General features: G+C 40.4%; 1 protein-coding gene across 3 annotated transcripts in view; it reads left to right on the top strand.

Annotated features, from left to right (window-relative positions):
* TRIM66 (tripartite motif containing 66) overlaps window positions 1-20,735 on the top strand; it is an 84,191-nt gene extending 63,456 nt beyond the window's left edge. For all 3 annotated transcript variants that reach the window (XM_050954504.1, XM_050954503.1, XM_050954505.1), the window contains 10 exons: window positions 3,475-3,747; window positions 4,990-5,215; window positions 8,100-8,160; window positions 9,507-9,681; window positions 10,593-10,897; window positions 12,636-12,768; window positions 14,134-14,208; window positions 16,356-16,508; window positions 17,175-17,393; window positions 17,702-20,735. In XM_050954504.1, the coding sequence (XP_050810461.1) occupies window positions 3,475-3,747; window positions 4,990-5,215; window positions 8,100-8,160; window positions 9,507-9,681; window positions 10,593-10,897; window positions 12,636-12,768; window positions 14,134-14,208; window positions 16,356-16,508; window positions 17,175-17,393; window positions 17,702-17,761 (1,680 nt within the window). In that variant the 3' untranslated portion in view covers window positions 17,762-20,735. The remainder of the gene's footprint in view (window positions 1-3,474; window positions 3,748-4,989; window positions 5,216-8,099; window positions 8,161-9,506; window positions 9,682-10,592; window positions 10,898-12,635; window positions 12,769-14,133; window positions 14,209-16,355; window positions 16,509-17,174; window positions 17,394-17,701) is intronic.
* The last annotated feature ends 4,394 nt before the right edge of the window (window positions 20,736-25,129 follow it).

Below are 25,129 nucleotides of genomic sequence, written 5' to 3'. Positions count from 1 at the left end.
TAGCATAATGAGCTGCCATGGGGATTGCTCCACTTAATAGCAGTCGTTCATTACTCTGCAACCATTTGCTCTGTTATTTCTCTTATAGGAAAGAGAATTAGCAGTTCATAGTTTTAGCCTTCTTTATAAATCACACTTAATGTCAACAGCCTTGAGACTTTGCCAAAACAATCCTAACAAATCCTAATCCCAGTCTTTCAAGGTAAGTATTTGCATCTCAGAATTCTTCTGTGTTAGTGCTGCATGTTTGCATAGGACCTTCTTGGAATGCTACTGTGATCAAAGAATATTTAAATAATGTATTACTTTTCATTCACAGTTACTTTGCATGTTATTTATTCTTACCTTAAACTACCATAGGTATGAAATTTTCAGCAGAGAGCATATTTGGATAATTGGTGGATACAGCCATTATATCACAAAGGTCATCAGACCAAATTTCATTATTAGATAACAAGAATTCCATTTGTAATGACACAGATCTATTTGTGTGTGCCAAGCTGTGCATTAAAATGTCAGACCCTAAAGATTTTCCTACACCTGGAACCTCCGTCTACCCAGGATGATAGGTAACGCTTGGTGTTGTTCAAAGAGTGCACTGTAAAAGCAATAGTGCTTTCATAAAACAAAGGTCTGTTCTTTGAAGCCATCACATTTTCAAACCCTAGCTGAGCTGCCAAGGGAAAAGAGAGATTTTTTGCTAATGGCAAAAGAAATGATTATTTTAGGGAGTGAATTAATAGGATATTAATGAGCCTTGTTCCCAGTGCATTGTTCACTTCACACTTGACAGCAGCTCCATGGATCAGAATGGAATGTGTCTGTTCTTTACTGTGAGTTTTAATATTTTGTACTGAAAGATCATAATGTTTCCCCATCATTAAAATAACCACAAAAATTAACTTTTGCCACCAGGGAGAGACAGATGGCAGTTTGATGGCCTCATTATTCTTTTTACTTTTTAGCAAGAGTAATGTTTTATACTGGCTTATACAATCTAAAAAATTTCCTCACTAAATCTACTGTAGCTGGCAGAGTCAAAAGTATATAAGTATATAACTGTTGAATTTCAGCTCTTTAGATGTGTTCATTGTAAATGCTTTAGGCCCTCATCTTGCAAAGACCTATGCATATTTCTAACTGTATGCACTGTGAGTAGTCCAATTGTCTTCAGTATGACAACTCACCGGATGAAATCCTGGCACCATTGAAGTTAATGGCAAAACTCCCATTGACTTCAGTGGGGCAATGATTTCACCCACAGCATGCATGGGTCTTTGCAGAGTGAGGCCTTAGTGTGTAACAGATGGTGACAATGTAGTAATATTCTTGAGGAAAGATGTACATGTTTGTTACAGCAGGAGATAAAAAGTGAGGACATTTGGGTTCTACTCTCAACTCCACTACTAGCTTGCAAAAAAATGGATTTCAGCCACCATTGCATTCCCTCAGTCCTGGGGCAGCTCTGATGAGGTCCTCAGGTGCCAGTTAAGACAACCTGAGGGCTGGTTTAAGTGGAGGGTGTTACAGCAGCTGAGATACAGGGAAAACTCAGCCATTTTCCCTTTTCCCAAGCAACACTCTCTGCACTGGTCACAAGGAGGGACAGTGGCACAGAGGCTGATCTAGTGACCCTACATCACCTGAGGTTCCCCCCTGCAGTGACAGGGGGGAGGGGAATCTTGCTGTGGCTGATTAAGACAGTCTAGTGAACTTTTGTGCTGATAGAGTGACCTAAACTTACCCTAATGCTGGGGAAGATAAGGTCCCTTCTATCTTAAATGCAGTCGTCTTATCTTGTTTAATAGGAGCCTGATCCTGCAGTCCTATTCATGCAAAACTCCCATGGTAGGATCAGTTCCAGGGTGGTTAAAGGGAAATTAGACTGCATGCTCAGGTGAAAATAAGTCATAGGGCTGGACTCTGTTCTCAACAGGTACCTGGGCTGCATTGTAAGACTCAAGTACCTCGTCTGACTTTATTGGAGTTAGCCAGATGTGACAGGGCCCTGTCCCACTCCTGTCTTTTTCTTAGTATACACAGACTCGGAGACCTTCAGTTGTTAAATATCCCAGCACAGTTTGTTTACATTTGCCTTGCATTTCCACCACCTTACCGATCCATACACCATCTCTGCTAAAGGAGAGGGAAGGGATCTCTACCAGAAATCCTTTCTAGCTCTGCTAGCCTGCCTCTTTCTCCCCTGCATGTCCTTCCTGGGCCACCTTATACCTCCTATGTTACTGGACCAATTTGCTCATTAGTCCTTCCCCCAACCCATTCTAAGCCACTAATTAGGCCCCAACAGGTCCACCTGAAGGAGTCTTAACTGGTGTTTAAGTGACCAGAGTGCTGGCTCAGCTGTTGATTCCCAGTACTGTGCCATACTAGAATTTACACAAATATAATAGAGAGCAGAATCTGGATAACTGTCTTTTGACGCTACTTCACTATTGCCCTGTTGACTTGGAACAAGTTATCAGAATTCAAAATGGACTAATAATAGTTGTTAAATGCAAAAAACAAATGGCTGTTCCTTTATCACTCTGTATAACAAGTAAAACATGATATTGCAGTTAAATTTAAAGGATTTATTCAGTGAATTCTCAGGCATAACGAATATCACTGAACTGTGAGAAACTAAATGTGGAAGCACATCTTCAAAGAATGCAGATCTGCATACTTCTTAAGACTATTTACATTTGTTTGATAGGGACTGTACAAGAGTCAGGATTTCAATCATGTCACACATACAGTGCTGTAAAACAGCTTAAAGAAGTCACACAGATGAGTGGATTTGCTTTGGTTTGCATATCCTTATTTCTATGTTTGACAGTGAAATGCCCTAAGAAAGCATGAAACACTAGCAGATACATTTCATTGAAATTATTCTTGCAAAGCCCTTGCTTGGATGGGTAGTTTTGTTTCCCTTTCTCTGATAACTAGACAGGTGCATCATTTCTTCAGCAGTCTGATATTTGTAACATATTTGTTTTCCATTTACAGTTTGATGTTATAAAGTGGTGCCAAACTCATCCTTTGGTCTAATGTGCTCCGTATCACAGAAGTCACTAAAGTTGCATTCACTTATACTAGGTCCAATTCTTACATCATCTTTAGTATAACCTCACTGAAATCACCAGAGTTACACCAGGGATGGATTTGGTCCGATATGCTAGTGCTTAGATTTCTCATTCATTATAAGGAGTAAGAAATCAGGACCCACTATAGTGATAAAAGAAAGAGAGTCTGGTAGCTTGCAGGGGAGAGTCTCAGGAATCTGTTTCCAGATTTTGGCTTTAATCATGGAAACTGTAAAGCCTTTTGGTAAATGACATGAGATTACCATAGATACTTTCAAAGCCCTTGTGACATGGCTTCATTAGACATTATGAGATACAGCATCTCATGCTCTCTAGAAATAACAGCAGCATTTTACTCTTTTAAAAGCTGATTAACATATTTGTTTTTCAGCGTTCGGCTTCACTGAACATTGTGAGCTTTTCAAATCCTTTAGAAATGGAACCGTCTTCTACAAGGTTATCTAGGTCGGTTGATCCACAGATGCAAGGTGTACCTACTGTAATGCTTAACCAATCCCAGAACATGCTTCATGCCTCTGATGTTCAGCCAGAATCTGTGCCTAGCCATAGCTTGGCATTAGACAGAGCTACAAATGACCTGAACCCTTGGACAACTGATAACCTAGCAACAGGTGATTTACTCCTGGGGAACACTAAGTGCAAGGTAAGAATTGCTAATACATCTGGCTACTTTATAGCTAAGGAATGCACTCTAATTAATAACGCTTGTTGTTGTCTGTCATGGTATAATCCCCCACTTTGAACCTTAGCGTCCAAAAGATGGGGTACCAGCATGAATTCCTCTAAGCTCAGTTACCAGCTTAGTACTTGTAGTGCTGCCACCAACAAGGAATTCCAGTGCCTGGTACACTCTGGTCCCCCCAAAACCTTGCCCAGGGACCCCCAAGACCCAGACCCTCTGGATCTTAACACAAGGAAAGTAAATCCTTTCCCTCACCGTTGCCTCGCCCAGGCTTCCCCTCCCTGGGTTACCCTGGAAGATTACTGTGATTCAAACTCCTTGAATCTTAAAACAGAGAGGAAAATTCACCTTCCCCCCTCCTTCTCTCTCCCCCTCCCAGATTCTCCCTGAGAGAGAAAGTAATCCTAACACAGAGAGAAATTAACCTCTCTCTCCCCCTTCCCTCCTTTCTCCCCACCAATTCCCTGGTGAATCCAGACCCAGTCCCCTGGGTCTCACCAGAATAAAAAAAAATCAGGTTCTTAAACAAGAAAAGCTTTTAATTAAAGAAAGAAAGAAAAAACAGTAAAAATTATCTTTGTAATTTAAAATGGAATAGGTACAGGGTCTTTTAGCTATACCCTCCCAGCCTAAGTATACAAGTACAAATTTAAATCCTTTCAGCAAAATACAAATTTGAACTCCTTCCAGCCAAATACACATTTGAACTCCTCCCAGCCAAATACACATTTGCAAATAAAGAAAACAACCATAAGCCTAACTCGCTTTATCTACCTAGTACTCACTATTCTGAACTTATAAGAGCCTGTGTCGGAGAGATTGGAGAGAAACTTGGTTGCATGTCTGGTCCCTCTGAGCCCCCAGAGTGAATAACAAGCAAGAACTAACAGCACACACACAAACTTCCCTCTCTCAAGATTTGAAAGTATCCTGTCCCCTGATTGGTCCTCTGGTCAGGTGACAGCCTGGCTCTCTGATCTTGTTAACCCTTTACAGGCAAAAGAGAGATGAAGTACTTCTGTTCTATTAACTCTTACTTATCTGTTTATGACATTGTCATAGTCAGTAGGTTGAAGGTTGTTACTTTGAAAAAAGAAATTCTGCTCCTCTAATGATATATGAAGACTTGTTAGAGTTATTTTCTTGGCGTGGAAATTAAAAAAGGTAAACAGTAAATTTTGAATTACTCTTTTTCCTCTCAAGCTGGAAAATGAAGATTTTAGTACCATGAGTGACCCTCTTGGAAATGACTCAGCCACTGCTGGACCGAACACCATTAATGAATTAGCTCTTTCTATGCAAAAAATGCTAGAAGAGCCTATTAATCTTTCAGTCAAGAGATCGCAACAGTGTGCCTCTCCTTCTGCACCCATCAGCGGTGCTGCTTGCCTGCAGATGACCAGTGTAAAACAACTTAGAAATGAAGAAGGTACCAGGTTTTTCTTTATCGTCTTTTTTTTTTTAACTGCTGTTGCCTATTTTTAACCCAAGTGGCTAGTCAAAGTTTGGGGCTCAGTGGGTGTTACAGTTGAGAGTAGAAATTGGTGGTAGACAGGTATTACTTTAATGCAGTCTTGTTTATTTATGAGGCATGTACAAAGTCCTGTGTCTCTGAATGCAGGAGCCAAGAACAGAATAGAGCAGTTTCTTAACTTACCAGCCCTCCAAGCCCCTTTAGCCAACACTTGACCCAAAAGCACGCTCTCTAGCCTTTTCCAGGGTCATATTGTGTTCACAGGATCCTGCCTGGGTTTTTTTTTTTTGCCTCTTTTCCTCTGCCTCAGTCTTGTCTGTGACCCCAATCCCTGTATATGTTCTCTCTCCCTCCCACATACCCTTCCCAAAAACAATACTCTGCACCAAAGCTCCTGGACAAGTTCACACATACTTATGTCATATGTGGGGCTTATGTTTCCAGTTATGTTAATTGAAGCATGAGTTCACACGTATCAACATCAACAGGGATTTTAACCCAACTCATGACAAGATCTCACACAGCTCAACACTGCCATACTCGCAGGCCTTGCAGTACAGTGTGGTCATTTCTGTACCTAACTAAATGTAATTCATTTTATTGTACTGCAGACTACTTCAGCATTGTTTAAAACATTATCAAGTACCTAACACAGTGGAAAGAAATGTTTAGTCTCATTTGTAGAGGAAAAACATGGGAATCTTATCTCTCAAATTATCTGGCACATCACTGAATCAGAAAGGGCTGAAAACTTGCAAGTGGTGTATTGATGTGAAGTGCTCTGAGGATTAGTTCTCTTAGAAGATCTCCTGTTAATGAGACTTACAGGGATCACTAGTGAACAACTGATTTGAGAAGTCCAAATTCTCCCTTTTTAAAAAATTACTTCCAAAATGTAAGGTGACTACCGCTAAGTGCTACACTTAAGTAGCATGGCAAATATTGGGTAAGTTAGCATATTGCACAGTGTGGCTTTTTTTCTTGGCTCATTTTACTGCATAGCATTCCCTTTGGCCAAGGACTACGTCTCTATTCTTAATGGAGAACGAGACTTTGCCTAACTGCCTTCACAGGCAAATTGCAAACACTGTAAGGGCTCAGTGCAGCAAACGTTAAAGTCAATGGGACTGTTCACAGAAGTAAGGGATTGCAGGATCAAACCATTATTCTGTGACTCATACCCATATTTGGCTGCTTTTCTCTATAATGGCTAAATTAATATTACTATCAGAGCAGTGTAGTTATATTCAGATTATAATTGATACAAAGAGGGCTCCACCACAGTGAAACAAGAGAACTCATTTGTCTTACATGTATTGAACCAGGTGCTGGCGGTTATGCCACAACACTTTGTATGGGCAGTGAGGATCTCAGCACTCCAGAAGGAGCACTAGAGAGACTGTGTGTCAGGCAGCTACAATCTAAGTGCCACTACTGCCCTTGGCGCTCTGGCCCCAGTCTGCAGGCTGGTGTAGAGATCAGAGCCTTGAGCATGCCTCCTCCCTGCCCCGGGCCCTTTAAATCTCCATCAAGCTGTGAGCCTGGGGTCGCAGTGGCAGCTGGGACCCCCCGGGGCTCTGTCAGCAATTTAAAGGACCCGGGGCTCCACTGCAGTAGCTGCAGCTGGGAACCTCGGGCCCTTTAAATTGCTGACGGAACCCCGGGGGATCCCAGCCACCTCTGCAGCTCGTAGCTCCAGGGGTGATATAAAGGACTTGGGTCTCCCAGCCACCGCTACCACAGCTGGAGCCCTGGGCCCTTTAAATCTTGATTTAAAGGGCCTGGGGATTTAAAGGCCCCACCTCTTCTGGTTGAGACCCTGCCCCTCACTCAAGACTTCAGAGTAGTGGTAAGTCCTTTAACTTACTTTCACCCCTGCATATAATGCCCCTAACATACATTTTGCCATGATATTATTGATCAGCAAATTGAGTTTTCAGATGATACCTCACAAAGCTTATTTTGTACAAAGATTATTACAACAGCGTGTAGGGTGTGGACACAGGTATGTTCTGTTATACTCACCCCTTGGTGGCCACACAAGGGCCTCTCACAATCTGATCCAGTGCAGTGCTCCTGCAACATTTACCTTGCACTTCTGTGTTGACTCCTTAATAGCATGACAAGATGTCCCAATTTTATAGGGACAGTCCCGATATTTGGGGCTTTTCTTATATAGGCACCAATTACCTCCCTATACCCTGTCCCGATTTTTCACACTTGTTATCTGGTCACCGTACTCCTTAAAACTGTGGTGTTCCAGTTATTTTCTCTTTAATGTTGTCCTATTTAAGGAGGAAAATGGTAGTGTTCATAATGGACCCAATCCTGTTCCCATTTCAGTCAATGACAGTAGAATAGAGCCCCCGTTCCCAAATTAATCCTACGTAGTTAAATTCTGTAATGAGGATTACACGCACGGTGCCATATGGGGAGGAGAAAAATGGTGCTTGTGTGTGTGAGGAAGGATGGTCTGTGGGAGAGTCGTATTCAGTTTCTACTCCACCACAAATATCCTGTGTGATCTTGGGCAAGTCATTTAGGCCCAGATCCTCAAAGGTATTTAGGTGCCTAACTCAGTGCCTCAGTTCCCTATCTGTAAATGGGGATAATAGTGTTTCTCTACCTCACAGAGGTGTTGTGAGGACAAAGACGGTAATGTTTAGTGAGGTGCTCAGATACTGTGAGTGATGGGGGGCAGGTAATTACCTTAGACAGATATGAAATTATTCCAGATTGCAAATATATCACATCACATTATGTGAATATTAAAGTGCCTCTCTACCCTAATCTGACTCTGATATTATAGATATTTTCTTAATTTTCTTTTCTGTTCCAGAGTCCAGTAATTATGAAAAGGAAAATATTGAGATGGATGTAAAAAGTAATCAGAGCATCAGGTAATAGAATCACTTTCTGCACAGAAGTACACATGAAATTTGATGCACATAGTCAGAGTGTATCCAGCTTAGTGTTGTTGGCAGGTTGTTTTAAAAGAAAACAGGTTGCCTTTTAACTAATAATTCCAGAAGACATAAAGTAACAACCATGGCTAATGCCATATATTCCAGTTGCTTGAAGGTATTTGCAAGGGCTTTTTGAAATTGCACTGGTATTTTTAAGAGGTGTGAAATGGGCCCCAGCCATATTGGGACTTGGGGGAGCACAAAGGTGTCTCCTATTGCACACACTGCCCCCTCCACCTCTGCTGATGAACAAAACAAGTACATCTACCAACACCTCTTTTGTTCCTAATTTCAGTGGAATATACACTTAACACAGCAATACTAGCAGTGTATAATAGGGATCTAGCAGTGTATGGGGTCAGGGAGGGATGGGTGATTAAATATCACGTGCAAGTGAAGGTACGTTTTCACCTTGGCAGAAAAACAAAGACACTTCCAGACCCTTGTTGAAGCTCATTTTTATTTTAGCTGTCTCGTTTATAATCAAGTATCAGTTAATTCTCCTTAATTACAACATTATTCTGCTCCGGTTTCTTATAAAAAATATGCATACACATTTTACAGCTAAAGGTCCTTACCATTTTATAGCACTTTATTCACCTGTATGAAATGAGTTGGAGGTCTCAGCCCAGCTCAGGGCAGACAGATTTACATTTTAAAAAGCATTTTCATAAACTGGAAAACTACATTTTCAAAGCAATGTTGGATTCGTACATCTTATGTGACATGCTTTATGATCATGAACATGTCACTATTTATAGACTATACCATTGGAACTACTAAAATGCCACATAATCCAAATTATATATGAAAAGTCCTGTATAGTCCAGAAAGATACAACAGAACAAGGAGTGCAGGGCTCTAACTTATCTTGCCATTTTTGCATAATTTTGCTTCCAAATATTGTTTTCCAAATATTTTCACTTTGAAATGATGTGGCTAGTGTGATCTTTCTTGAAGCCAGTCTCACTCTGAAGAGTGTCTTCCCTAACTGGCTTTGGGCAGTTGAAGCACAAAGGCAGGAGGGCAGACATTATAGGTAGAGATTTAGGCCCCCAATTCAGCGAAGTAGCTAAACACATGATTAAATTAAAAAAGGTGAGGAGTCCTGTTCCTCTTTAGTAAAGCACAGCAGTGTGTGCATAAATTCTACTGGCTTCACCTTTAGGCATGTGCTTTAATGCTTTGCCTGAAAGAAAAAACAGAATAATATGGAAAAGATGTTGAAATTAGGAGAAGAGGACTCTGTACAATATTAATGAATTTGATCATAATTTCAGAGCTTATACTAAAAAGCTGAAGATCCCCTATGTGCGATTGGAACGGCTGAAAATATGTGCATCTGAATCTGGGGAGCTTCCAGTGTTCAAACTGCAGCCCCAGAAAGATGACCAAGATGAGACTTTCCTTCTGATAATTCAGTGTGGTACCCAGTCTTCAAGTATGGCTATAAAAGTGAGTTGGGTTTCATGGTTAGTAAGTGAGTTAGTTGTTTGCTTGCTTGCTCTCTCTCTTCCCTCACTGACTTTGCTACGCTTCTTGTGATACTCTGAACTGCTCTGCTGATGGATTTTACTATTCTAAGATACTCTAGATACTTTGGTGATGGGTAGCAGTATAAAACCCCAAGATTAATAACTACTGCAGCACTGGTTAGCTGTGTTCTTAGAGTATCCTCCACTACCTTGTTACTTCCCTTTCAAGAATACTTCCGATGGCCTTCGACACCAAAGCAGTGGTTGTATATTGGTGCTGTAACTGGCCGCTTTGATCCATCCATCATACATGGCGAACTGCTTAAAAACAAATCTAAGATCTGTCAGACCTGTGCTTTAGAACTGAAGTTCAATTTAATAGTATTTAAAAAGGAACCTTCTGCCTCCTCACCATAGCTTTGGGTCTGAACTTGTTCCCATTGAAATCAGTGTAGGTTTGGCATTGACGTAGATGAGAGCAAAAGACCTAGTCCCTTTTTGACACAAAAGTGGATTTCCTTTAAAACTTGCATTCACCAGGGATGCTGCATGGAGTTTAGTTGTCACGAAAAACAATATAGAGTTGACATCTAAGCTGGAACTGGTTCCTGTGACAGACTTTTAATAATACTAAATAATTAATAATATCCAGCTCTTACATAGTATTTTTCATCTTTAGCTTTCCAAGCACTTTATGATGGAGGTCAGTATCATTATCCCTGTTTTACAGATGGGAAATTGAGGCCAGGAAGGGAAGTGACCAATAGCAGAGACTGGAATCCCAGTCCAATGCTGTATCTAGCAGAGTCCACTTCAGATAGGCCTCTGTTACAGTTAAGGCATCAGATGTGAAAAAGATGATTCTGTTATTCTGGATTTCTTTCTTCCAAGGTCAATCAAGATAATCCACCTGAAGGACCAATTCCCACATATGAAGATAGGAAGTTCCCCATCAGCTGCTCAGCTGGACAGGCACCATCTGCTTTTGTAGATATCCCTCCTGTTGATCACAAACTTAGCAATGGGAATGGCATCCCCAGCATGAAAAAATCTCTGCTCACTCAGGAAGCCAATCCAATTGAGAATGAGGATTTCTGTGCCGTTTGTCTGAATGGAGGAGAACTGTTGTGTTGTGATCACTGCCCCAAAGTGTTCCATCTCTCATGCCATGTTCCAGCTCTGCTCAGCTTCCCAGTGTGAGTACATATAACACTTCCCTTATTCTGTCTCTGATTCTGCCTGAGGGACATATATGTCAGTGTTACAAGTGCTCTATCACATTCTCACTCTGTATTGCCTTTTTTGGTCATTTTACAAAAGGCAGGAAAATTTTCCCATTCTCTTATACCAGGAGTCAGATGAATTACTAACAATATCTGTGATCTCCTCCAGCGAGCACTATAATGGAGACGCTGACTTGAATTTATAAACATGAATGCAGTGAGCTGGGGACAACTAAATCCCTAGACTTTGTATAAAATCTGTGGTAAAGTTCAGATTATTCTTTGTCGGGGTAAAAAACAGTGCAAGGACCAGGAAAATCAGTGAATTTCATTTTGTAGAGTTTCCTCCTGGTTTCATTAGGGGGAGATTGTCCCCCCCACACACAAAGAAGGCAGGCAGCAAGGCCTTCTAAATACAGTATGTGAACGACCTCAACTTCAGACCTATGACTCTTAAGATATTTGTGGAAGGCTGGGGCTTTTGTACAGAGAACCAGTGCTTCTGTAGTAGCCCCTGGGTCCTTCTCATATCTCTCAACCTGCCAACATCTATAAATCTCAGTTCCATGATTCTGAATTTCAGATGTAGGTCATTTACAAGAGGAAGAGTCAGAGACACCACATTTGTGTGGAGTGCAGGTAAATTTGCCTCTAAAATGATGGAAATCCCTTGAAAGGTGAGGTACTGCTTTGATGGGTATGGACGATCCTTTCTCCTCCCAAGCCTGCAAGATTTCATTTTGTTGTTGTTGCTAGAAATAGCTAAATTGTTAAAACATAGTTTGAAACCATTGTATAAAGCAAACTTTCCCTATAACATAAATGTGGTGAGTCAGCTTCAGATTCATTCCTGTTGAAGCCATTTAGTCCCTAAATGTAGCTAGTTCTTTTTCAGGGGAAGGAGGTGCAGCAATACTGTTTGCCCGTCATTGTAACTTTTTTTAATGGTAGATATTTAGGCCTGGATTCTACAAAAGTTGCATCTGTCAGGGTTCCTTTGAGACCAATGGGGCTCCTGCTAAAGGATCTGCCAGTAAAGACCCCTTACATCCATGCAGAGTCCCTTTCAATCATTTGGGGCCATTTATCCCAGCAAACACACATGGAGATAACTTTGAATTCTTTGCCCATTGATGTTTTGAACCACTTCTTTTTCAGCGGTTATTGAGGATTTACTGTAGCTTGACGAGTATCTCTTTATGTAAATCCTTTCTATATTTTGAATAACTGATTCTGTAATCTATAAGGGCCTGAACCAGTCCCCCCTAAAATCAATGGAAAGGCTCTGATCAGTAAGGATCAAAGAGAGAGAAATACTGACAGTGGTCCCAGGGACCTCTGATATTTATTGCATTGATTTGTTTTCCCTATATTTTAATTTTTTTTTTCAAAAACTGTGCTGGAAATCATCTAGCTGTGCACTCAATAGGGTATGCTCACACATGCTCTTATTACAGTTTCCCTCCTCCCTCCCTCCCTCCGCTCCATCCTGTTGCCACAGTGGATGTAGCAAGCATCTTGTGTTAAATTAGATGGTAAACCTTTGGGGAAGGGACTAATTGGGGCCTATTTTAATGCAAATAATAGATATCAGTAGAGAAGATGTATTATAAAAGACCAGAATTGTTTCTAAATACCGTTTTTGCCAAAGCTTTCCATTAGGTATCAGTTGTCCTTTCAATTCAGGACATGACATTTTGCTATCTTGCAGGGGAGAATGGGTGTGTACACTCTGCCGTAACCTGTTGAAGCCCGAGGTAGAGTACGACTGTGAAAACACACGCCACAGCCGTTGTAACAAAGGGGATAGAGCACTGCATGGCCTGGATGACCTTGACCAGAAGGTAGGTACAAATATATACCAATAAATATAGACACAGAATTCCCCATTACCAGTCTCCTCAGCTATTAAATCCCCCATGAAATATAACTCTATTCTGAAAGTCTGTGCAGTAAACTCCAGTCTGCTCAGCAGCTTGCACCATGAACCAAGCATCACAAATACAAGAGGGAGCTTGTGCATCTCAGTGATATCCGGAATTGTTCAGATCTTTTGGAGTTGAGCAGTGAAGTTTCTGTAGGGAAAAGGAATTGGCGACAAAGATTTCCTTTGGTTGGTTACCGAACAAAGTTGATATGTAATGGCTCACTGGCAGTTCTGAAACAAAGTTCCTGGCACCAACTGAGAAAACGAAAGAATGATAATATAAATGTTTCTTAAGTTACCATGAACTGTATGCTTTTTTTATATTGTACTACTAACCATCTTTCACCATTATATATGCATTTATATTAACGTGGAACATTTGGCCAACTGCTGCCAGAGATTTGTGCTGATTGCCTACTGTTAATTGGTCCTTGGTGGCAAACTTTCTAAATAAAAGATTTCTTTTAATTGTAGCTGTGTGTGGATGCATTGGGAAAAGATTTGTAAAGGGGATTAGACAGAATAGGAAGCAGCAAAGAGTCTATCGTTTGCAAAATTCTAAGAAGTATCAAATGATTTAATGTGTTTAAGATTCTGTATTCTTAAAGAAACAGGGTCAATAAATTAATGTCATTTAGCAGACACCCACAGCCAAATTTTCAAAGGGCCTTTGAAAATATACATGTGAGATGAGTAAGTATACCCATGTGTGCACACAAACCTTCCATTTATGCACACAAAACAATTGTGTGCGTAAGTGCTAGTCTTCATTCACAGATGTAGCCATTTGTGCACTTGCAAAAAGGAAAGCTAAAAGGAAGGCCACATTTTCAGGGGCCTCTTGAAAATTTGGCCCTTATTATCCCATGTTCTGTACATATGATACCTCCATGTGGATCACAGCAGGTGCCTTTGATAGTGAAATGTTCTCAACTAAATAGTTTTTTACTGTTGCTGCTGTTCTTTTAATCAGTGACTGAAAGGAGTGAGAGTGTGGAAGGAGTGAGTGCAAAAAGTTGGGGGGGGGGGAATTTCCCAAGAGTCAGTCTAATAATACAATAAAATATTTATTTAGAAAGAAACATCCAAAATAATATGGATCTTAAAGAAGAAAAGTAGTGTTATCATCAGCATGGTGTGTGGTATTAAAGTACTTGGTTATGAAATGAGGCTGATTATACACAGAGTTAGGAGGCATACATACCCTTCAGTTTTCAGAAGTGCATGGCTCTGCAGCAACTCCCAATAGTCTCAGCATTGATTCTAATTTTGGGTTTTACAGAAATGTGAAAAGTTGGTGCTTGACCTGTTCTGCAGTAACCTGAGCCTTCCATTCCATGAGCCTGTCAGTCCACTGGTAAGTGCTACATACGCAGAGAACTAGGAGACAATCCAAAGAATAATCGACCTCTGCTCACAACTCTCTTCTTGTCTTCTCAAAGGATAACCACTGACATTCCAACTAAACAGTGGAGTCACCTACTGTTAGGTGTTCCCTCTTGTGCAGTGCCACTAAGGTACCAGATCAGAAACTGAAACACTGATGACCTATACAACATGCTAGCAAATTTTCTAATAGCACGTTTGGGTGTTTAGTGTAAGATGTTTTCAAAATGCCAGGTTGGTGGGAGGTGTCATATTAAGTTAGGACTATAGATTTACTGGCAGTGGCAGATTAGCCACTGGGTCAATGGAGCCTGTACCCAGAGGCCCTGGCAAAATGGGCGCCCCGGCACCCCATCCTGCTCCACCCACCCATGGGCATTCTTGCCTGGGAGGGAGGATGGTGCACGAGAGCTTGCCCTGCTCCACCTGGCAGAAAGCAGGGGGGCCCACTTGCTCTGGCACAGGGCCTCCACAAACTCTAATCCATTTACTGGATATATAGAAAATGCAAGATAGCCCAGTGGTGCAGTGGTAGTATATTATGCTGCCATAAGAGTAGGTTTGGAAGGATTAAATTTTTACTGGTAAATGTCAGTAAACATCAATTTCACCTTACAAACACAAACAAACAAAAAATATTTCCATCTATAAAACAATTTACAGGTAGGCAAAGTAAGGAAAATGCTGCTTGACATGTGATGTTGACAGTTGGTGTTTTAATGATCATAAAGCTGTAACTTTTTGAATCACTATGTCTATTGTCATTAAATTGTCTGTCTATCTGTCTGACCCACCCAACCCTTAATTTCCCAAAACTGTGAAAATTTGAAGATTGAAATAGAAAAAATGCTTAAAATCCATAATTATATACAACTATAAAAACTGAAATTGATAAAAATAAATGCTTAAAACTAAACATTGATAATTGTCAAAATTATAAAAATATAAAAATTGAATTCTGCCAATACTCATACCTAAGAGTGAGCTGGACTTTGGAGTAACTGAATGCATGATAGAGGTGATGCCATTCTCTAGTGTCTGTCTCTTAAGACCATTGTTGTTCATTGATCCAGGCACCATACTGTCTCTCCAGTATTCACTGTGTATGTTGAGGAGAACACAACGGTAAATATCATGATACTGGACCCCAGCATGAAGCAATTAGGAGGAGAAAATTAGAGAAAAGCAGAATGAATGACCCATATAGTAATATAATATAAGAAAAATATTGCAACTCAAAGCAAATCACCAAGCACTTGTGGAACTCATTACCATCAAGCAAGTTGCTTTTTGGGAAGATTAAATGAGAGGGAAGGAGAGAGGAGAGAGAGATCCTAATATCTGGTGCCCACCCAAGAAGCTGAGGTTGGCATCAGAAAAATTCTGTGGTGGCACACTTTATAGCCACTACAGGCTGAGCCCTGACAATGGTGCTTTGGTTTAAAGGTAGTGTAAAAATGTCAGTCCATTACGGTTTAACCTGCAATTTGTTCCCATTGAAGGGTCCTGATTAGTTTATTAGATACATTCGTTAAGAACATAAGAATGGCCATGCTGTGTCAGACCAGCTAGCGCAGTATCCTGTATCCAACAGTGGCCAGTGCCAGATGCTTTTCTAAATTGCAAGGTGACATCATCTCAGAACCTTATTGTTAAGGCTGATTGGGGGGAGGCGTTATTTTGTTGTCAGTATTACACATATTACTCTATCCATAAGGGTTAAATGACAACAGAAGTATCATGCTGTAATGGGGTGGAACTCCAGAGACTGGAAATAGCAGAAGAACAGTCACCACAGTGCAGTGGTTTGAAGATCAATCTTGCAAGCATATGTGTGTTTAATCCAGCCTCATATTTGTTAACTAAGGAATGAGGAGGGTTATTTTTAAGTGTAGGAGTTGGATTTTTCCTCAGATTTCCTGTGTAACTATGGGTGAATCACTCCTGTTGTCCTGTAACTCACTTTCCTTATTTGTAGAATGGAAATAATAATACTTATTTACCTCAGAGGGATGTTTGAGATCTTTAGATGGAAGGCACTATAGCCAGAGTAGTAGTATTAATTAACTGGGTTCCCATTTTGACAAAGGTTATGCCTAACAGTCTCTTTTTATACAGGCTCGTCATTATTACCAGATCATCAAAAGGCCCATGGACTTGTCAATCATGCGGAAAAAACTCCAAAAGAAGGACAAATCACACTATTCTGTACCAGAGGAGCTGGTAGCTGATGTGCGTCTCATGTTCTGGAACTGTGCAAAGTTCAATTATGTAAGTATCTGCTATGCAGAAACCAGCACCCACCACTATCAATCTGTGAAACAACAGAAATCGTGGGCCTTATCGACCACTTTATTACACTGGTGTAATTACTGATTCCATTGGAGTTACACTGGAATAAAACTAGTCTAATAGAGTGGATAATGAGACTCCTTAACTCTTAGAAATTCTATAGATAATGCCAGAAATATGTGTTTGGGGACTGGAGCTATATGGATATAAAAACTAAAAGAATGATATGTCAGCCAGCTAATGGACTTCCTGAGATGTGAGCTACTGAAGTGCTACTGGATTTGCTATACGGATCCAAACATCCAGCAAAGTAACTGGGAGAATTAAAGTTTGCAGGAGGAGAGCTAACAGATTCCAAAGCACTGGAGGAGGATGTTCTCAGTTACTATAGCCAACAGCAGATCCATTTTCTAATGGGTGCAGAAAATGCTGCTTAATAGCAACACCTGGATTAAATGTATGGTGTTAGTGCAGAGGAACTTGGCAGACTGTGGGAAGAGCAGAGGAGGCTACTGGAGATGTAGGAGACAAGTTCCAAATACAGGACACTCTTGTTTCAGACAGAAGGCTAGGCAGACCTGCTATTTTAGCCTTGGCGAGTTATGGGCATACAATGATACCGGATTATTATTTCTTCTCTTACAGCCAGATTCAGAGGTTGCAGAGGCTGGACGATGCCTGGAAATGTTCTTTGAGGGCAAGCTGAAGGACATTTATCCAGACAAGCATTTTCCTTTGATGCAACAAGAAGACTCTGATTCTGAAGAAGTGGAGAGGGAGAATAGCCAAATGGCCCCTAAAGGGTTCCCATGGCCATCCTATGGACAGGAGTGCATTCAGCCTAAAAGGAGGCGGCGCCATGCTGTAAGAATGCAAAAGCAAAGGCATTTGATTGCTAAGTGGCCACACTGCTAATTCTGTTTACAAGTGTTGATGTGAAGTTTTGACAACTGTTTGTGGGAATCAACTGTCAAGCTTCTGTCCCATAAATGCAGTCAGTGCTACAAATGTATAGCAATATGCTCTCAGTGGAATAAAGTGTCAGTGGTATAAATGTGCGTGAGTGAAATCTCTCAAACTATCTGGTTATCTTCCTAGTAGAAAATGGTATAAAGAATTTTTTAAAAGATTAAGCCCTCTAGCTATTGACTGTTTGTTTCCTTTGTATGCAGGAAAGTGAAAAAACTAAAAGAACGATGTTTCAGCCAGCTAACAGCCTGCCTCAGGTGTGACCTGCCAGAGTGCTACTGGATTTGCTATGAGGAACCAAACACCTAGCAGAATAACTGACAGAGTTAAGGTGTGTGGGAGGAAAACAAAGAAAACATTTGGCTTGTTAAACTAAAACATTTGTCATCTGCTGACCACCAGCCTTACTCAAAGACTTGGGGAGATGATTAAGAGATCTGAGCATTTTTAATCTACCCAGTACTCTGCCTATCTAATCGCTTGTATGTTTGCAGCATCTACACTGAAGTACTAATGTTATGGTGACATATAATGATGATTAATAATAAAAGTAGGATGTTAATAATCTATAATACTTCTGTACAATTTCATAATCTATTTAATACAATCCTTCATTTTATAGAGCACAGCTAACCATGTAATCTTGCATCTGCAATGCAAATGTTGACCATGATGTATGTTAAATATGGAGGCTAGTCACCAAAGACCAAATCCTGCAGTCTTATTCAGCAATTTCTTTGGGAACTCTGACTGAGTTAGGCCTGCAGGATGTAATTATCTGGTTAGTTGTTTCTTTTGAAGTGGCACATTCTCATGAAATCACAAAACAGCACATGCTGTCATGAACTATTTCTGAGTGCACAGTGGATGCTCATTTTGCAAAGAGTCACTGTACTTGTATCTAACTCAATGCTTTGTATAGCATTGGGGATCCCTTGAGTATCAAAGGCAGCAAAACCAAATCCTGTTTTGTCCTTTAAAGTGTGCAGTGGAGTTTGCCATGTTAATGACAAAGCAATTATATGGTTATAGAAGTGCCTATAAAATAAAGTGATATCTTGTTGATTTCCTGTTTGGTTACTTCTGGTTAACAACAATGCCTTAAAATGGTATTAGCCAGTGTACACACAGAAGAAATGAAATTATCACTAATCCTTCATTTTCTCAGATTGCCCAAACCATTGGCAGAACAACTCTGAGGACTAGATTGTAGTTTCCAATTTCCCTGACCAAGGTGGAACATGTAATTGTGCTGGGCAGGCTCTGAATGGTGACCTGGAGTCCAGAGGTCACAGGTTGCTTCCCTAGAGGAGAACTAAGAACCAGACTTTACGTTGGCCAGCACATTGGGTGTGGGGGGTGTCTCTTCCTCCTCCTTGTGCTCTTGCCCAGCTGTGGAAAATAGGGCCATTATCTGGCCCAGGGAGAGATCTGTTGCAAATCCCACACCTAGTTGATTTCATTGAGCTATAATCTGTTTCCTGAAAATAAAGAAGATATTTTCAGCACAGTTTCTACTGGCTGTTGTCTGGTCACCATGTATGTGATTTTAGAAAACACTCTGAACAAAGACTTTATGTATGAAATAACAAGACTCAAATGCTATATTCTGTTGTCTGTGTTACTTATTGTTTGCCGTTAACTCAGTAGTGAGCTGGTGTCTTCTCTGCTTTGACATAATAAAATATGCACTATAAAAGACTGCATGTTATAAGCTGAATGAAAGGGAGAGAGATGAATCAAGTGACTGGACTGATATACAGCATCATATGTCTGTAAGCATGTCCTGTTTGTACTAGCTGAAACAGCTGAAGAAAAATTCATGTTCCTGTCCTTTTCATCAAATTCATCCTCTTATAGTTATAACTGCCATGGCCCAGGGCATTGACTTGAACGTTTATGAGTGACTGGGTTGACCACCCTTACCTGTGCTACCTCCAATATCAGCTCCTCCCAGCTGGTAATTAAACCTCTCACCAAAAAGTCTATCCCTCTATCAGTACTGCTCCAGTGGGCGATACTACTGTATAATATTCATAGAGGGTCACAGAAATGGAAAAGACTGACATGTTGGTTTATCAAGTCCATTGTCCTAACCAAGGCAGAGTAGCTTAGAATTTACTTAAGTTTCTTAGGTCCTGTAAATTTATATTTGTGTAATTTAGTATTTGTTTAGTTTTCTAAAATTTGACTTTTAATCAGTTAAAGTCCAGGTACATTGTTCCTTTTTTAAATTAGGTCAAGGTCTGTTGTGGATGTTACTGTAAATTCTAGGAGTGGAGCGGGCAGGATATAGCTCTGAGATCCAAGCACTTTTCTAATGAGTTTGTTTAGTTCACTGTGTGTAAGGTCAAGTGCTTTGGTCCTAGTGCTTTCACCTGGATAACAGACACAACAACTGTTTAAACGATGGGTTTCAAACATAATGTCATTCAGACCAAAAGATGAATTTAACAGCATGACAATGCACCTTTTAGATCTCATGTGACTTGAAAACATCTTTAAGTCTCGGTCCAGGGGTCACCACCACCATAGTGCATAATGTTTGGTGAGACCAGCATCTTCTATCACAGCAGCTTCCTTCAAATTGTTTCCTCTACAATCTACCCTTTTGGGCATGGGTGAAGAGTGGCTCCACATCTCTAGAGTTCATGTCTACTCTAGAAATTCTTCAGGAAAAGTAAAAAACACAGTGGCACCAACAGTAGAGGATTTGAAAGCAAGAAGCTCTTGTTTTTGCCATCAGAACAACTGTATCCATTTAACTCAAACACAAATGTTGGGTTATGTTTTTCTTCTGACTATCTCACAGCCAATCCCAAAGTCTGGAAGATCTGAGGGGGGGAAACCCCTCCAAGTATTAACTGCATGCTATTGAAAATAAGTATGACCCAAATTGTGTCCCAGAAACATCCAAGAAATCCCAGTTGGTTCATACTAATATAACGGGTCAGAATTTCTCCCCTTGCCTTCAGCACTAGGTTACATATGAAGTGGAAAAATTCTCTTCATGCTTAAGCAATTTAAAAACAGGTTAATTACATTTAAGTAATAGGTCTGCTGAAGAGAAGATACCTACCATTTGAACTTCCCCTAACTTGTAGTTTCAGAGAGACATTCCTAATATGATTAGAACAGCACGAATGACAATAAAGTTAATAAAAGCTGGTGTTTAAGATTGATTGCATGTTTATGAAGATAATGTGCTTTGCTGAACAATAAAACTTGTGAAGTGTATTTGTGTACATGTCTTAATCTGAAATTGTTGCTCCAGCTCTCTTCAATTACAGAGTGATTGTCTAACACCATTTAAAAAGTATCAACCAACTTGTTGAATACCCAACTGTTGTGGCACAGAGCAGAACGGATAAGAAAACGTATGGTATGTTAACTTGTAATGTAAGTTTCCTAAGTGTGCTGGAATCTAGAACAATTAGTAAGTTTGCCTTTTGTTTTTAAGATTTGTACAGAATAATGCAGGTCTATGCACTGTGCAGACCCAAGTACATTGTTGAGGTTCAGCAAATAATACTGGCAGAAGTTTACATTTATTGGACATTACGATAGTAAAGAACATTCCTTTACTCTTACTCATGTAATAACATGAAAATCATTCCTTTGGTCTCTTTGACCAGGGACAGGAGGATCTTAAAGGGTATTTTAAACTCTAGAACACTGTAGAAATATAAGAAGGATTCTAGGCTAGATTTACATTTAGAAAAAAATTGCAAGCAAAATTATTTTGATTCTAAATAAATCAAACAAAAGTGTTTTTTTCTAACATGTTAGACCCTTCCCATTTTGTGTTACAGTGGGTTAAAAAAAATCAAACCTCAGAACACTAGTTCTCTGGGTTTGAAGGCTCAAGGCTTAGTTCCTTCCAGGCTGTTCTTTGTGAAGTCTTTGTGATGTCTGCTATTTTGTGAAGTAGCAAATCCCATAGCAGTCGACTGATTGAAAAATTTCTCTCAGTTATTTATAGAGTACACTATACTTACAAATGGTGGTGGTGATCCTTCCATAGCTAAATATACCTTTGCTGCTAACTCTGTTGTTAGTGCTTCTGTTCAACATCACAAACATGACCCTGAATTTATGCCAGGAAGCCCTTTAAATGTACTTAATAGCACAGAGGTAAATCTCTGTATCCTGAGGGGCATCATGCGGCATTTCTGACCTAGAGGATCAGAAGGCCAAGCTAAACAATTCTGTCTTGAACTTGAATGGCAAATGAAAAACCTCTCTAAGGAAAATAATATAGGTATATAGGAGGGAGGGATAGCACAGTGATTTGAGCATTGGCCTGCTCAAACCTAGGCTTGTGAGTTCAGTCCTTGAGGGGGCCACTTACGGATCTGGGACAAAATCAGTTCTTGGTCCTGCTAGTGAAGGCAGGGGGCTGGACTTAATGACCTTTCAGGGTCCCTTCCAGTTCTATGAGATCTGTATGTTATAATATATGGAAATATACCTACAAGGCACTGTGGAAATGTTCTCTAAATCACAGAAATTAGAGATGGGAAAAGACCTATTAAGTCATACACTTTAGTCCATTCTCCTGGAATATAAATAAAGCACCAATCTGTATCTTAAATAAAATAAAAATATATTCAGAGTAACTATAGTTCTCACCTCCCATTCTGACTCAAAGTAGCCCTATGCTGCATAATAATGTAGCTATTTAGAAAAATCTCTAGCATTTTCAGTGTACTCTATTAACAGAGTGGTGTGTATCAGGCTGTGAGAAGTCACATTTAAAAATTATTGCTACAATACTCTGCAGTTCATATGTTGCTTTTTCCAAGGATCTCAAAGTGTTTTACTTTGAGATGAATAATAAACTTGAATAAATTAAGCCCCCGAACATATTTGTGAAGTAGCTGAGAAGTAGTATTCCCATTTTACACATGGGAAAATGAAATCCTAGAGAAGTTACAGAGCAAATAAGTGGCAGGCTGGGAATAGAATCAAGAAATACTGATTCCCAGCCCCTCTGCTCTAGCCAACAGATTACACTTCAGCAGTATCACAATGTCCTATGTGGAGCATTTGTATTTGGAACCAAAGCTAAGTCATTCACTACAGAGTAGGCAGGTGTGCTCAACCTCGATGAAGAGAGGAAGAGTATTTTGTGTTGCTCTGAAAGAGGCTCTTTGGCTGACTCCAGGACAGCAGTGATGGGCTGTCGGGTCATCAGTCACTCTGAACTCTGCTCAGCCATAAGGAAGGTTGGATTGGAGGGCACTGGGCAATGTTCACACGGCTGGTCAAAGATTACAAGTGCCTTTTTCTGCTTTACAGCAAGTGTGAAACTACATTGGCCTGGACAGCAAGGATTTTAGATAATGGTGTAATGGCAAACTCAGGTGGTGATAATTACACATGGGGGATCCCCCAGAGGTGCGAGCCTCAGAAAGTCTTCCTGACAGTAATATTCCACCCCGTTCAAGTTTAAAGTAATCTGCTATCTGTATCTGGCTTTCAAATACCACAGACACCACCAAAGTGCTCAGGCTACTATTTGGCACTAGCCTTTCAGGTGTAAAGAATGTGTCAGTGAGTTTTGTGATCTGTTTATTGATCTTTTTGGCTTTAGCTCTTGCATCATGCACGCTCTATAGTATTCCCCTGCTGCTCGTATTATGTTGTATTGCATCATGTCAACTTGAGACCCTTTATAATAGGAGCCCTATTATAGTGCCATAGACAAGGAACCAAAGTGGGCTCACAAGCAGAGTGGCTGCCAGCCTGTTGCTGCATCATGCTGGAGACGCAGAGATCTGCTTGGTGCCATTCAGTCCCTGAGTGGGAAAAACTGCTTGACAGCTAACAAAGCAGAGGCAGAGTGTCCTGAAGGAAAATTAGTTTTTCTCCTTTCACTGTCTTTTAAGTAGGGAAGTCTTTGCCACCTGAATATTCCAAAAGTGGGTTAAAGAATTGCATCCTATAATGCTGATAGCCTGCTTAATCTCCACAGAGCCAATCCCATCTGCTTTCGCTAGCCAGGGAGGAGAGAAAGTTATTGGAGTTATTCCAGGGATAGATGTGGCCCAAACCTCTGAACCTGCAATGGGTTCCATACGAGCCCATTTTTAAGCCTTCGTGGAGTCCTAATGAGGTTTATGGAACTCTGCACAGACTTCAAGATCCCCCTGTGTTACTGACTCTCTTTGCAGCAGGACTGGTGCCTAAAATCTGCACAAGAGAAGATGGGAAATCTCCTCTGGGGCATTAAGGGACAATTTTATCTGCAGGAGGCATCAAATGATCAGATCTCTGAACTGGTTGTTTTTCATGAGCCAGTGAAAATCCAGAGAAGGGAAATGAAGCTGACTAGAGGAATGGCTGTCTTTACAATTTGCCATCATATGTAAAAACTAGGATTAGTTAACCTGGAAAGGAAGAGAGTTAGAGGGGACTTGATTGAGGTCTTCAAAGTGTGGTTATATGCTGGAAAATGACTGTAAAAATAGCATAATTGTATTCTCTGATTATTGTGTCTTACTGTTTCTGGATAAAATGTGCTCCCTTTGCAAGATAAATATGTTTGCAAACCCACTTTGCACTCTGACAGTCAAAGTTGGATCTGTCCTCCTCATACATCATCACGAATAATAGATGATCTCCAGGTCAAATTATTCCCTCAGCAACACCCATCCAAACCCACATATGGCTAATGGCTTTTTAACAGCTGTCACTGAAGGCATGATATATCCTGCAGACCCCCCATTAATAGAGGTGATCCACAAGAAGGAAAAATCCCAGTGTGACTGTCAGAACTCAGGATGAGGTTGTAGGATTGAAAAAACTAAACATATTTTTACTTAGTGACAAAATGAATCTGGATTCAGCGAGATGCAATAAACCTGGAATGGCAAGATGCCATTATTTCACAGTCAAATTTCCAGGGCAAAACTACACTTGATGATTAAGAAGGACATAGTGAAAACAGATTGATGCCTCCTTTACACTGTTGCACAGTATGAGAATAAGGGGGAAATGTATATACAATAGCAGGTACATGTGGAACATAGGAAAGGGAATTCTGCTTTATGTGACACACAAACAGCCTGTGAAAAGCACTGAAGTTGCAATTCATTGGATTGGCTACTTTACCAGGATTTTTTACCAGCAGCAGACAATTTTGATACCATTTGCAGCTCTTCCTACTCATTTAAGATAAATGCAATCAAATCTGTTACTTCAGAGTGTAAGACCATCACTCTAAAGGTCAGTTTTTTCACTCTAGTTCATTGTATATCTGACTAGGTGTTTTTCAATTTTCTCTGAAGATCAGGTATTGGTCACTGCTGGAGACAATGGCTTGGACTGGACAGACCAATGGTCTTAGGTGATTTTGCAGATCCTGTATTCAGCCAGTACCATCCTGGGAGTGGATCGACACCAGAGAGGCTTTTTGTTCAGATTATCTCCTTATTGCTATGTACTGTACCTCTTTCATTCAGGATACAGTATCTGGAAAACACAGCTACTTTTACTTACCTATATGCAGGACATACAGCAGGATTATAGAGGAAATGCTGGACACATTTGGCTTCCAGCCTGCTGCTGCTGCAGACAACAGTGGCAGCAAGGATTGCTGGTAATTCTAAAGTAAGGCAGTTGTTCTC

Source organism: Gopherus flavomarginatus, chromosome 5, assembly GCF_025201925.1.
Source record: "Gopherus flavomarginatus isolate rGopFla2 chromosome 5, rGopFla2.mat.asm, whole genome shotgun sequence".
In the NCBI taxonomy this organism is placed as follows: Eukaryota; Metazoa; Chordata; order Testudines; family Testudinidae; genus Gopherus; species Gopherus flavomarginatus.
The sequence above is the reverse complement of the archived record's forward strand: the minus strand, read 5'-3'. Positions and strand labels throughout refer to the sequence as shown.